The 14,637-nt window shown below is 45.5% G+C and overlaps 1 protein-coding gene and 1 long non-coding RNA gene across 3 annotated transcripts; one reads left to right on the forward strand and one right to left on the reverse strand.

The window, feature by feature from the left end:
• Positions 1–1,015: 1,015 nt before the first annotated feature.
• On the reverse strand, positions 1,016–12,827 carry LOC147376572 (uncharacterized). Of its 2 annotated transcripts, XR_015161048.1 has the most exons (3): positions 12,480–12,827; positions 2,670–2,897; positions 1,016–2,133 (listed from the first exon to the last, which is right to left on the reverse strand). It is a non-coding gene; the product is annotated as an uncharacterized LOC147376572 (long non-coding RNA). The 2 variants fall into 2 exon arrangements; XR_015161047.1 differs by lacking the exon at positions 2,670–2,897.
• Positions 12,828–12,939: 112 nt separating this feature from the next.
• SNAPIN (SNAP associated protein) lies at positions 12,940–14,622 on the forward strand. Its single transcript, XM_086392797.1, has 4 exons — positions 12,940–13,102; positions 13,364–13,410; positions 13,642–13,760; positions 14,008–14,622. Exons 1-4 carry the CDS (start codon positions 12,960–12,962, stop codon positions 14,107–14,109), a joined length of 411 nt encoding a protein of 136 aa, XP_086248923.1. The 5' UTR covers positions 12,940–12,959; the 3' UTR covers positions 14,110–14,622.
• The last annotated feature ends 15 nt before the right edge of the window (positions 14,623–14,637 follow it).

The following is a 14,637-nucleotide window of genomic DNA, read 5'->3' on the forward strand; positions in this document are numbered from 1 at the left end:
AGAGGGAGAGGCCCTGAGGAAGTAAAGTAAGAAGTCTTCAACCTTGCAAAAGACCTAGAATGGTCAGACTTTAGAAGGGGTGTGTTAATCTCTCCTTTTTGTAGCCATTCACAGGTGAGCAGGGTCAGAGTATCTCTCGATGAGCTGAACAAAGGCCCTTTAGTACACTCAGGCAGAGGAGCAGGATCCTCTGAGGCATGACACTGTGTGTGACTATAACCACAGAAACAAAAAGCAAGTCAAAGAAATAGTTTCAACATAGAGTCAGAATTGATTCTTTGAAACATGTGGTAGGGGGTGCTGCAGAGAGAAAGCCAATTCTGACTCCAAGTTGGGAAGTGCTTCTTTGACTTGGTTTTCATTGCTTTTGTTGTTACAATCATACATAATAGCTTGCCTCAAAGGACCCTGCCCCTCTGCCTGTGTGTACTAAAGGGCCTTTGTTCAGCTCCTAGAGAGAGAATTTGACCTTCAGTTCAGTCACCCAGTCATGTCCAATTCCTTGCGACCCCATGGACTGCAGCACGACAGGCCTCCCTGTCCATCACCAACTCCCAGAGCTTGCTCAAACTCATGTCCATCGAGTTAGTGATGCCATCCAACCATCTCATGCTCTGTCATCCCCTTCTCCTGCCTTCAGTCTTATCCCAACATCAGAGTATTTTCCAATGAGTCAGTTCTTCACAACAGGTGGCCAAAGTATTGGAGTTTCAGCTTCAGCATCAGTCCTTCCAATGAATATTCAGGACTGATTTCCTTTAGGATTGACTGGTTGGATCTTCTTGCTGTCCAATGGACTCTCAAGTATAGTCCAAATCTCACATCCATACATGACTACTGGAAAAACCAAAACTTTGACTAGATGGACCTTTGTCAGCAAAGTGATATCTCAGCTTTTTAATATGCTGTCTAGGTTGGTCATAGCTTTTCTTCTAAGGAGCAAGCGTCTTTTAATTTCATGGCTGTGTTGTAGCCATCCGTTCCAGGAAACAAACTCACTCAGAAGGACAATGCAGATAGTGGAGTGCAGTTTATTACACCGGCGGGCCCAAGGCAGAGTCTCCTCTTAGCCAAGGACCCCAACCAGTTTTTGTGAAAACCTTACACACCCTAAGTGTATTTGCTCAAACCCACCTCCCCAAATTCCTTGAAACTAGTCTGGACAAGGTAAGAGAGAGATACGATCAAAGTTAACCCATGATTCATGTGTCACAAGACTAGATAAACAGTGGACATTTATCAATAGGCCTGTGGTCATATCCCAATAAACATAATGGAATTTACCACTTTCTTCTGTTACAGAGATAATTAGCATATTCTTTTAGGCAACAGAGAGTCCAAGTACAAGTCCTGAGGCTCTTTTATGGGGGGAGGGGGGGTCTGGTTTTCCATTGTTATGCCATTTCTATAGACACCAGGCACCAAGTTCAGAGTCCACTGGGAGGCTGACCATGCGTGTAGCCTAATGTTTGCAGCCTGGCCTAAGATGGAGTCCAGCTCTGTCTGTTTCCTCCTTCAGTATTCCCATCTCTTGAAGAATTTTTCACAGTTTGTTGTGATCCACCCAGTCAAAGACTTTGGTGTAGTCAGTAAAGCAGAAGTAGATGTTTTTCTGGAACTCTTGTTTTTTTAATGATCCAAGCAATGTTGGCAATTTGATCTCTGGTTCCTCTGCCTTTTCTAAAACCAGCTTGAACATCTGGAAGTTCATGGTTCGCATACCGTTGAAGCCTGGCTTGGAGAATTTTGAGCATTACTTTCCTAGCGTGTGAGATGAGTGCAATTGTGTGGTAGCTTGAACATTCTTTGGCATTGCCTTTATTTGGGATTGGAATGAAAACACCTTTTCCAGTCCTGTGGCCACTGCTGAGTTTTCCAAATTTGCTGGCATATTGACTGTAGCACTTTAACAGTATCATCTTTTAGGATTTGAAATAGCTCAATTGGAATTCCATCACCTCCACAGCTTTGTTCATAGTGATGCTTCCTAAGGCCCACTTGACTTCACATTCCAGGATGTCTGGCTCTAGGTGAGTGATCACCTTGAGTGATTGTGGTTATCTGGGTCATGATCTTTTTAATATAGTTCTTCTGTGTATTCTTGCCACCTCTTCTTAATCTGACCTTGCCCACCTGTGAACAGAAGAGATTAACACAGCCCTTCCATAAACTGGTCATGCCCTTGGAGATGTTTTGCAAGACTGAAGACCCTTTCACTTTACTTCCCCACTGCCTCTCCCTCTCTCTTCTGCCTTTGACTTGCCTTCTCTCTTTGACTTTGCTTCTTTCTCTCTAAGTCTACAAAAGATCCTGGCATCCAGACCTCGACAAGATGGTTATTTTGAGGCCCTAGCCTCCCATCTTCTCAGTCAGTTCCCCAGATAAAGTCCCTTCCTTGTCTTAACCCCTAGTCTCTCAGATTTATCAGCAAGCAGAGCGAGCTTGGATGCGGGTAGTGGGGGTAAGAGTATGTGTTAGGCCACTCAGTCCTGTCCTACTCATTTCGACCCCATGGACTGCAGCATGCCAGGCTTCCATGTCCATCAACAACTCCCAGAGCTTGCTCAAACTCATGAGCAAGTGACGAGTCAGTGATGCCATCCAACCTTCTCATCCTCTGACCTCCCCTTCTCCTCCCTCCTTCAATCTTTCCCAGCATCATCATGAACCTGATGAGTTGGTTCTTCTCATCAGGTGGCCAGAGTATTGGAGTTTCAGCTTCAGCATCAATCCTTCCAAAGAATATTCAGAACTGATTTCCTTTAGGATTGACTGGTTGGATCTCCTTGCAGTCCAAGGGACTCTCAAGAGTCTTCTCCAACACCACAGTTCAAAAGCACCAGTTCTTCAGTGCTCAGCATTCTTTATGGTCCAACTCTCACATCCATACATGACCACTGAAAAAAATCATAGATTTGACTAGATGGACCTTTGTCAGCAAAGTGATGTCCCTGCTTTTTAATATGCTGTCTAGGTTTGTCATAGCTATTCTCGAAAATCTCATGAACAGTATGAAAAGCTTTGTCATACTCCTTTCCCAATTTTGAGCTAGTCCATTGTTTCACGTCCAGTTCTAACTTTTGCTTCTTGTCCATTTGGTCCTGCAAGAGTTGGACATGACTTAGCAACTAAACAAGAGTGCTATGATGGAATTTACACAAAAAATATTATATATTTGGTCATCAGTCCCAGTTCCTGCCACAAGATCCTAAAGTCCTTAGTATTTCCTGTGACGATGATAAAGCTTTTGACTGTGTGGATCACAACAAATAGTGGAAAATTCTTAAAGAGATGGGAATACCAGACCACCTTACCTGCCTTCTGAGAAACCTGTATAAAGGTCAAGAAGCAACAGTTAGAACTGGACACGGAACAATGGGCTGGTTCCAAATTGGGAAAGGAGTACTTCGAGGCTGGATATTGTCACCCTGTTTATATATGCAGAGTACATCATACAAAATGCCGGGCTGGATGAAGCACAAGCTGGAATCAAAACTGCCAGGAGAAATATCAATAACCTCAGATATGCAGATGATACCACCCTTAGGCAGAAAGGAAAGAACTAAAGAGCCTCTTGATGAAAGTAAAAGAGGAGAGTAAAAAAGTTGGCTTAAAACTCAACATTAAGAAAACTAAGATCATGGCATCCGGTCCCATCACTTCATGGCCAATAGATGGGGAAAGAATGGAAACAGTGAGAGACTATATTTTCTTGGGCTCCAAAATCACTGCAGATGGTGACTTCAGCCGTGAAATTAAGAAAAGCTATGACCAACCTAGTCAGCATATTAAAAAGCAGAGACATCACTTTGCTGACAAAGGTCCATCTAGTCAAAGCTATGGTTTTTCCAGTAGTCATGTATGGATGTGAGAGTTGGACCGTAAAGAAGGCTGAACACTGAAGAATTGGTGCTTTTGAACTGTGGTGTTGGAGAAAACCTTTGGACTGCAAGGGAGATCAAACCAGTCCTGAATATTCATTGGAAAGACTGATGCTGAAGCTGAAACTCCAATACTTTCGCCACCTGATGAGAAGAGCCAACCCATTAGAAGAGACCCTGATGCTGGGAAAGATTGCAGGCAGGAGGAGAAGGGGATGACAGAGGATGCGATGCCTGGATGGCAGCACTGACTTGATGGACATGAGTTTGAGCAAGCTCCAGGAGATGGTGAAGGACAGGGAAGCTGGACACAACTGAGGGACTGAAAAACAACAATAAAGACTAATAAAGATGTCTTTTTTTTTATGTTAAATAGGTGGCTTTTTGAAAGTCTAAGGGGGTGGACTGGGGCTGGTTGCCAGGGCAATCAGTCAAATCATTAAAACCTTGGAACTTTCATTCCCTTCCCCAGACCTCTGGGGAGGGGAGATGGGCTGGAGATTGAGTTTTGTTAATGAAGTGGTTTCGACTGGACAGGGAAGCCAGACGTGCTGCAGTCCCTGAGGTAGAAAAGAATCAGATACAACTGAGCGACTGAACAACAAAAGGATAGTGGTTGGTTACCAGGAGAACCAACCTGGTAATTAGAGGGATGGGACTTTCAGTCCCACTCCCCAGCCTCCATGGAAGGGAGAAGGGCTGCAGGTTGCCTATTAATCACCAAAGGCCGATGATTCACGTGTATGTATTGAAAATTTCCTAAAAACCAGAAGCTCTCTTGGTTCTAAGAGTTTACAGCTGATGAGCACATGGAGATTTGGGGAGAATGTCATGCCTGGAGAGGGCGTGGAAGCTTCACACTCTTTCCAACAAAATACGTTTGAGTTTTTCAGCAGGAACTAAGGCCCCCATCCAAGTGGAGAATGGGGACTTCAAGCTGAGCACAAGGTTCTACGAACACCGCACTACCACCACCAAGCAATTAGAAGAAAGTCCACACACAGCAGAGTGAAGACTCCGAACCCCTCCCCAAACGATTTTCCCTTTAAAAACCTTCACGGTCAAACCAGAATCCTCCGAGTTAGTTCTTGGATGCGAGTTCGCCATCTCCCCAAGTTGCCAGCCACCAAAATAAAGCAAGCTTTCCATTCCTACCATCACTTGTCTCCAATGTTGGCTTTTGAGTGGCAAGCAGCCAAATCTGAGTTTCGCCAGGAGGGGGTCATGGGAATCTGACTTAGAGCCAGTCTGGCAAAAGTATAGGTAAGCCTGAGCTAGCCTGGAGGCTGGTGTCTAAAGTGGAAAGATTTGGGTGGGGGTTGCTGGTGGCATTTATAGGACAGCCCTTAACCTGCTGTGGACCAAGAATGCCCTGCCTTTTCAGTAAGCAAGTGATGTTGAGGCTAGCCATCGAGCTCTCAGCCACTGCAGCTGCCCCAAGGATGCACGGTGAGGGGATTCAGGATGGAGAAAAACAGGATATTGGCCCTATCCTTTGATAACTAAAGAGCATGGGAATAGTTTCCACCTTTTTTTGTTTTTTGACTGCCCTCCTGCCCCGTGGTATCTTAGTTCCCCAACCAGGAATGGAACCCATGCTCCCTGCAGTAGAAGTGCAGAGTCTTAACCACTGGTCTGCTGGGAAGTCCCTCAAAGGAATTATTTTAACAAGCCCAGACTCTTGCTTCTTTTCATACATCGAAAAGTGCTAGGGCTTCCCTGGTGGCTCAGCAGTAAAGAATCCGCCTGCCAATGCAGGAGATTCGATCCCAGGTCGATCACAGGTTCGATCCCTGGTCCAAGAAGATCCCACATGCTGCAGGGAACTAAGCCCGTGCAGATGACAGCTACTGAGCCTGTGCTCTCGAGCCCATGCTTGTGCTCAGTCGCTTCAGTCATGTGTGATTCTTTGCATCCCTATGGATTGTATTCTGCCAGGCTCCTCTCTCCATGGGATTCTCCAGGCAAGAATACTGGAATGGGTTGCCATGCCCTCCTCCTGGGGATCTTCCTGACCCAGGGATTGAACCCAAGTCTACTGCATTGCAGGCGGATTCTTTACCTACTGAACCACCTGGGAAGGTAACTGACCACACACCCAACAACTGGACTGATTTTTAAAACTAGCATACAACAATGCCTATGATAGAAAAACATTTGATTTACATGCAGGTGTCCTGGGTTCTATAGCCCAGGTTCCACAGCTACTGAAGCCTGAGCTTGCCAGGAAGAGGACACTGTAATGAACAATAAAATAAGATCCCGTAGGACCTACTTTTGCCAGACCCTGCCCACTAATTCCTCTGCCTGCCTCTTCCTTGTAAAAGTTGTAGTCTCCCAGTCACAAAATCCTGGGTCACAAAATCCTGGCTCAAGAATTGAGTGAAGGAATTCTCTGGCAGGCAATTCCTTAGGACTCTGTACTTTTAATGCCAAGGGCACAAGTTCAATCCCTGGTTAGGGAACTAAGATCTTGCAATCCATGTAGCATGGCCAAAATAAATAAATAAATAGTACAACAACTCTAAACATTAAAAAAAAAAAAAAAAAAGAATTGAGTGAAAAGAGTTGGGCCAGGAGAACTGGTAAGAATTTAAACAGTAAATCAGCCATATGGTAATCACAGAATCTTAAGTTTCTCCCTAAAATGCCTAGATAAAAATATCTGATGGAAATTTCCTGAGCTGTTTTACAGATGCCAAGATTCCCACCAAATGGAAAAAATGAATTGCTTGATGACTATGAGACTGTAGTCACAAGACCAACTAGAGCATGATGACTGATATGTTAACCCCTGAGACACTACCCTATTACCTCATGATCAACCAATCAGAGAACTGTGCACAACCCAAAACTCCCTTCACCCACCTTCTCCTTAAAAACTCTTCCCTGAGACCCTTTGGGAAGTTCAGGTCTTTTGAGAATGAGCCATCCCGTTCTTCTTGCATGGCCCTGCAATAAACTCCCAAACTTGTGAAGTTTCAGCCTCACTGTTCATCAGGCACACAAACTTGGATTTGACAACGGCTGTACTGCCTGAGCCACAGCAGCACTCAGCATAGCCTGGTGCAGAGATTTCTTATGGACGTACCCCCAGAACCATCTGCAGCTATCCAGCAAGAGGGGACAAGGCATCCTAAGCACTGTCCACGGATGCAAGTTCAAACCAATCCGAAAGGAAAGTCAGTTCTTTAGGATTCAAGTCAATCCTAAAGGAAATCAACCCTGAATATTCATTGGAAGGACGGACGCTGAAGTTTACGCTCCAATACTTTGGCCACGTGATGCGAAGAGCTGACTCATTGGAAAAGACCCCGATGCTGGGAAAGATTGAAGGCAGGAGGAGAAGGGGACGACAGAGGATGGTTGGATGGCATCACGGACTCAATGGACATGAATCTGAGCAAGCCCCAGGAGATGGTGAAGGACAGGAAGCCTGTGTGCTGCAGTCCGTGGGGTCACAAGGAGTCAGACACGACTGAGCGACTGAGCAACAAGGGGCTGGGAGCTCAGGAACAGAAGAAACGGGGCGTTTTTATGACTTGCGTTTCCTTCAGCCTCTGGGGGAAAGCCAAGGACTAGGAGATCACCACTGTGACGCGGGCACAGGCGGGGAGAAGTGCGGTTTGAGGGGAGAACTGAGTGCCACTATCCCTGGAATTTGATAAGTGTTTAGAATATGAATAATTGAACCAGCACCAGCTTTCAACCTGTTATCAAATGTCAGGGTTTCTGGAAGACTCTTGCCCAGTCTCCTTCACAGAGCTGTCCAAGGAATCAAGAAAACATGGATTCTAAAGTCCCTTTCAGCACTTATTTTCCCTGAGCAGGCTTATTATGTAATCTGACTGATATTGAGTGCAGGCTGACCTGGAAGGTAGAGAGACTAGAAGCAAGAAGATCAGTCAGGAGGTTGATTACAATGTCCTCATGAGATATAACAGCTAACTCAAAAAAAAAAAAAATTGCTAACTCAAGGTGATAAGGAGTGAAAAAGAAAGCATGAAAATAAAAGAGTGACTTTCCTCAGAGAACCAGCCTTTGAAGTAGAATTACTAGATAAGATAGTTATATTACAAAATTTATTTGTTGTTTATCTGAAATTCTAATTTACCTAGTGTCCCAGAGTTTTTTGTTCTGTCTTCTCAATCTGGAGACATTACTTTGAAGACGTATCTTTGAAAGGACCGTGGCCTAACTTGGGGGCTTCCTGTCTAGACATGGGCCATCCACCTCTTTTCCAGCCAAGGCCAGCCCCTGTTCTCTGTCCCTAGCACCGGACCCAAGGACTTGACTTTTTTTCCTTTCCTCTTCAACACTCACGCTGCTTTATCCCCTGGGCTTCCTTTACTGAAAGCCGGCTGTTGTTGCCCTAGCTACCCACTGCTTTGCTGCTTACTCCCAAAATAAGACCCCAGCCTCTCCTGAGAGCTTCACCTTTAATCACTAGAGGGAACAATACAGAGAAATGAACACAAAGAACAGCAAAAACTGTGCTAGGTTTTAAAAGTTGCCATGGTTTGGGTCTCAGGTTTGCAGCTGCTGACCACCACTCTCCCACAATGATTTAAACACCTTTATTCCTGAGGATGTGGAGAAGGAAATGGCAACCCACTCCAGTGTTCATGCCTGGAGAATCCCAGGGACAGGGGAACTTGGTGGGCTGCCATCTATGGGATCACACAGAGTCAGACACGACTGAAGCGACTTAGCAATAGCAATTCCTGAGGATGAAGTTGTCAATAAAAACAAATTAATCAACAGTCAATCTAAGAAAGAACTGGAAAATTTTATTCGAACCCATCTAGGAATTGTAAGGTGGAGACAGTCTTTCAGAAAGCTCTGAGGACTGTTCCAAAGAGCTAAGGGGGAAGGCTAGAACTTATGTGATTTTTGACCAAGGGGTACAATTTTAGTACTTGTCTAACTAGGGGAAGATGCAAGAAACTGAGTTCATAAAATTTTCTCCTGAAAATTTGGAACTAAGGGCCGGTTCTCCCAGTTTTCCCAGAGCACAAAATACCTCATCCTTATCCTGAATTCCTTTCTGGATGTACTGTAGGTCTCTGACAGCAGTGGCTAATGACTTATTCTTATAGAACTGGGTAGTGGGCAACATCCTTTATTTTCCAGTCCTCTACAAAGGTGCATATGCTGCTGCTGCTGATGCTAAGTCACTTCAGTCGTGTCCGACTCTGTGCGACCCCACAGACGGCAGCCCACCAGGCTCCGCCATCCCTGGGATTCTCCAAGCAAGAGCACTGGAGTGGATTGCCATTTCCTTCTCCAATGCATGAAAGTAAAAGTGAAGTCGCTCAGTAAGTGTCCAACTCTTCGTGACCCCATGGACTACAGCCTACCAGGCTCCTCCGTCCATGGTATTTTCCAGGCAAGAGTACTGGAGTGGGTTGCCATTGCCTTCTCTGACGAAGGTGCGTATAGTTATGGTTTTTTCAGTAGTCATGTATGGATGTGAGAGTTGGACCATAAAGAAGGCTGTTCATTCCCAAGTCAGGCAAGGAATTCACTGATGGGCCAGTCAAGGTGCTGTTACTGGACTAGGCCCCTGTTAACAGTATCCAAAAGCCTCTGGACCATCTGTCTTACTAGTCTGTTATGGCCTAGATAATGTTTCCCTCTTGTTTCTTTCATATATAGAGTTATGCTATACTATTTTTGATTTTTTTTTTACAATTTTTTTATCTTATAGAAGTATATATTTGGTCAATTGTTTCAAGTTGCCTAGTTGTCACTATTTTCATTGGCAGCTTAGTCACACATTTGGTAATGGAATAAACAGTAATCTTGTAAAATAGGCAGAATACAAGTAAGATAGCTAGTAATATTAATTAGGTCATAAGTAAGCATTTAAGCTAAGAAGTTTCATTAGGCATCTCTGCAGGTCATCTGACTTAGTCTGTCCTACTGCAATCGCTAGCTTTAAGGGAATAATATATTGGTATTGCACATAAAGTTTGCCAAAGATATCTGCATGCATAAGGTGAGTGGTGAGTCATTCTAATGCCTTACAGGACTGAGAAAGAAATGTAATCTTCTAAGGAATTACAAGGCTGGTGTCAGAAGACAAAAAATGTATGGTTGAGCAGCTATTTCTGACATGGTAAAGATCTGGTTAACTCATAATGCAGACACAGACTGAACACAAGAGGGAAGAGAAGAGGCCACCGGACTTCCCTGGTGTCCAGCAGTTAAGACTTTGTGCTTCCACTGCAGAAGGTACCGGTTTGATCCCTGGTCAGAGAACTAAAGTGAAAGTGTTAGTTGCTCAGTCATGTCTGACTCTTTAGAACCACATGGACTGTAGCCTGCCAGGCTCCTCTGTCCATGTCCATGGAATTCTCCAGGCAAGAAAACTGGAATGGGTAGCCATTCCCTCCTCCATGGATCTTCCTGACCCAGGGAGCAAACCCATGGCTCCCACATCTCCTGTATTGGCAGGCAGATTCTTTACCACAAGCACCACCTGGGAAACACATGACTGTAAGAGTTGGACCATAAGGAAGGTTGAGTGCTGAAGAAAAGATGTTTTTGAATTGCAGTACTGGAAAAGACTTGAGAGTCCTTTGGACTGCAAAGAGATCAAACCAGATTCAAGGAAATCAACCTTGAATATTCATTGGAAGGACTGATGCTAAAGTCGAAGCTCCAATACTTTGGCCGCCTGATGCCAAGAGCTAACTCATTGGACAAGATCCTGATGCTGAAAAAGACTGAAGACAAAAGGAGAAGGGGGCGGCAGAAGATGAGATGGTTAAATAGCATCACCAACTCAATGGACATGAATTTGAGCAAATTCCAGGAAATCGTGAAGGACAGAGGAGCCTGTGCTTTAGACCACGGGGTCACAAAGAGTCAGACACAATTGAGTAACAACAATAACAGGGAACTAAAATCTGGCACGCCATGAGACGTGGACAAAAAAAGACTTTCAGGATCTTAGTTCCTAGGCCAGGGATTAAACCCAGGTCCTTGGCAGTGAAAGCACACAATCCTAACCACTGTACCACTGGGGAATTCCCAAGCAGTTTTCTTGCCTTAAAATAGGAACTGTATTTCATCAAATCTCAAGAATGAATATTTTGATGCCCATTTTTTTGTGAGCCACTGGAACACATTAGGATTTTAGAGAGAGAGGGCTGTGCCTCTTGTTGAGAGTTCAACAAGAGATGTAAACTCTCTGGAAAGCCATGAAAAACAAAAGTAAGGAAACTTTTTGAGGGTAGAAAAAAATAAAAATATGGAAACATGCAGGTTAAAATTTTTTCCCTGTGGCAAAATATGTATTACATAAAAATTAGCACTTTAATCATTTTTAAGTGTAAGGTTCAGTGACACTGAGTAAACTCACATTATTGTGAAACTATCACCACTACTCATCTCTACAACTAAAAGCTATGACAAACCTAGGCAGCATATTAAAAAGCAGAGACATTACTTTGCCAACAAAGGTCTGTCTAGTCAAAGCTATGGTTTTTCCAATAGTCATGGATGGATGTGAGAGTTGGACCATAAAGAAGGCTGGGCTCCAAAGAATTGATGTGCTTTTGAACTGTGGTGTTGGAGAAGACTCTTGCGAGTCCCTTGGACTGCAAGGAGATCAAACCAGTCAATCTTAAAGGAAATCAATCCCGAACATTCATTGGAAGGACTAACGCTGAAGCTCCAATGCTTTGGCCACCTGATGCAAAGAGTTGACTCATTAGAAAGACCCTGATGCTGGGAAGGAGAAGGCCATGGCAACCCACTCCAGTACTCTTGCCTGGAAAATCCCATGGACGGAGGAGCCTGGTAGGCTTCAGTCCATGGGGTCTCGAAGAGTCAGACACGACTGAGATACTTCCCTTTCACTTTTCTCTTTCATGCATTGGAGAAGGAAATGGCAACCCACTCCAGTGTTCTTGCCTGGAGAATCCCAGGGATGGTAGAGCCTGGTGGGCTGCCGTCTATGGGGTCACACAGAGTCGGACACGACTGAAGTGACTTAGCAGATGCTGGGAAAGATTGAAGCAGGAGGAGAAGGGGACAACAGATGATGAGATGGTTGGATGGCATCACTGACTCAATGGTCATGAGTATGAGCAAGCTCCGGGAGATGGTGATGGACAGGGAAGCCTGGCATGCTGCAGTCCATGGGGTCATAAAGAGTCGGACATGACTGAGCGACTGAACAACAAATACTGAAACTGTATCTGTTGAGCAACAAATCCCCACTCCCCTCAGCCCCTGACAACACTGTTCTGATAGAACCACATTTTAGCTCCATGAATCTGACTGCTGTAGGTACTTCATATAAGCAGGACTATTAAATATTTGACCTTCTATGTCTGGCTTATCTCACTTAGCACAATGTCTTCACATTTAACCCATATCATAGCACACACCAGAATTTCATTCCTTCTTAAGGGTGAATAATATTCAGATTCAGTTTTGTATATGTTTTAGTGCCATTAAAAATACACTTAAATTTAGAAATATACTATCACTTGGATTTCCCACAAAATTAACATGGGAAAGCTATGAACAATAGGGTATGTAAGCAATTATTTTTCAACTTTGGAGAAAACAAAAAGTACCCACCCCAAAAACGGTTCCTTTGGACTTCCCTGGTGGCTCAGACGTCTGCCTACAATGGGGGAAACCCGGGTTCAATTCCTGAGTCGGGAAGATCTCCTGGAGAAGGAAATGGCAACTCACTCCAGTATTCTTGCCTGGAAAATCCCATGGACTGAAGAGCCTGGTAGGCTACAGTCCACTGGGTCGCAAAGAGTCGGACACGACTGCGCGACTTCACTTTCACTTTCAGCTCTAGAAGTCTGGAAACTTTCTCCACCAGTCACGTCAAAGCCTACAAAGAACTACAACTCCCAGTAGTTCTAGGTTCTGTCCCTTCTCTTCTCTCCGTCCCGCCCCGCCCCTCTGGCTCCGGAGACTGCATTTCCCAGAAACCCCTCGCAGGGTCGGAGCCGGCACTCCCCGGGCGCCCCCTGGCGGCGCTTTGGCGCGGCTTAAGTTCCCGGCGGCCTTCGCGGCGTGTTCCGGGCGTAAGGGCAGTTCGTGATGGCGGGGGCTGGTTCCGCCGCTGTGTCCGGTGCAGGGACGCCCGTGGCGGGGCCCGCAGGCCGCGACCTCTTCGCCGAGGGACTCCTCGAGTTCCTGAGACCGGCTGTGCAGCAGCTTGACTCTCACGTCCATGCCGTCAGGTGCCCTGGAGGGCAGCAACGGGCGGGGCCTCGCCTTGATTTGGCTTTTTAGGGGCGGGACCAAGAAAGGGCGGAGACAAGATGAGTTCGCTGGCGTTCTGGTGGGACTAGAAGCGGGGAAACAGATTGGAGGCGGGGCCGACTGGCGGGAGGGCGTGCAGGTGGAGGCAGAAGCTGGCTTCTCTAAGCACTTGGGAAACATAGGGGAGGTTTTTTATTCCATTAACTGTCTGACCGTGTAGGCCTCGTACCTCTTTGCAGAGAGAGCCAAGTAGAGCTCCGGGAACAAATTGACAACCTAGCCACCGGTGAGTAAGCATCCCTGTATACCCAGGATCCTACAGCTGACTTCAGTACCTTGTTTTGCTAACGTCTTGGGCTGGGTTTCTCTCACTTGCTTCTAGGGCTGCTGACTGACTCCTAAGTTTCTAGTGACAGTATCCATGTGGTAAAGAGTGTTTTCCATAACATTTACTAGCTTACTCGTTCCAAGAACAAGGCCATTAGGTGTTTAGTTGCCTCTTCCTTCCGTCTCCCAGAACTGTGCCGTATCAATGAGGATCAGAAAGTGGCCCTGGATCTCGACCCCTATGTGAAGAAGCTCCTTAATGCGCGACGACGAGTCGTCTTGGTCAATAACATCCTACAGAATGCCCAGGTAAAGGAGTTTCCTACCAACAGTAATTCAAGGTACTTTCCAGTTTTCAAAAGGTGTCATAAAGTCCCCAACACAATGAAAGTCACCGTCATTTTGTCTTTGGGGAAAGGGAGTTGTCAACTAAAACTTACTGTTCTTAACCTTGAGATGAATGAAGCAAGCCTAAGATACTTTCCAGCACCTCGTTGACAGCAAGCTCTAAATCCTTTGACAGGGCAGTTTTCTGATTCCAAATCTTGTTTTGCAGGAACGGCTGAGAAGGCTAAACCACAGCGTGGCCAAGGAAACAGCCCGAAGGAGAGCAATGTTGGATTCAGGAGTATACCCCTCTGGTTCCCCAAGCAAGTAACAGGCCAGAAGACGGCCCATGGCCGCAGTGTAGCACGACTACTATTCCCCAGCTGCCTGTCTCCTCTAGGACTCCCTGTAGGTGTTGGGACATCAAAAAGGGAGCCCTGTGGTTTGTTTGAAACACTTCAGAGTCTTACCCATTTATGTGGGGCCCAAAGAAACCTGTGTACAGCAGGACTCAGGATCCCAAAGGATTTATTATGGCTCTTACTTCCAGGAATGAGTTGAGGCTTCTGCATTTTTTTTCTAAGCTGTGTCAAGGCCCACTTCCTGTACCATCTCTGAGCCTCATTAACAAGGGAGGGGCTTCCTGTTACATGCCAGGTCGTTGGACCTGGGCAGAATGTCCTCTGTGACTTCCAGTTTTCCTTTGTTTACGCTAAGGATTGAGAGGAAAGGACAGGCAAAGTCAAGGTGAATAACCAATCTACCCCCTTTTGTTGACTGCACTGGCTTGACTACTGTAGCAGTGTTACTAGAAATATTTCATTCAATAAATGCATAAATGGTATTCCAGTTTACTCTG

The sequence above is a fragment of the Bos grunniens genome, chromosome 3, assembly GCF_055505025.1.
Source record: "Bos grunniens cultivar Pamir isolate PY7600 chromosome 3, Bosgru_T2T1.0, whole genome shotgun sequence".
In the NCBI taxonomy this organism is placed as follows: domain Eukaryota; kingdom Metazoa; phylum Chordata; class Mammalia; order Artiodactyla; family Bovidae; genus Bos; species Bos grunniens.

What these genes read in the sequence shown, in the direction of transcription:
- SNAPIN (XM_086392797.1), top strand. Translation starts at nt 12,960, where the DNA reads ATGGCGGGGGCTGGTTCCGCCGCTGTGTCCGGTGCAGGGACGCCCGTG. An exon ending in AATTGACAACCTAGCCACCG is followed by an intron (nt 13,411 to 13,641) that starts GTGAGTAAGCAT and finishes TCCGTCTCCCAG; the next exon opens with AACTGTGCCGTATCAATGAG. An exon ending in ACATCCTACAGAATGCCCAG is followed by an intron (nt 13,761 to 14,007) that starts GTAAAGGAGTTT and finishes CTTGTTTTGCAG; the next exon opens with GAACGGCTGAGAAGGCTAAA.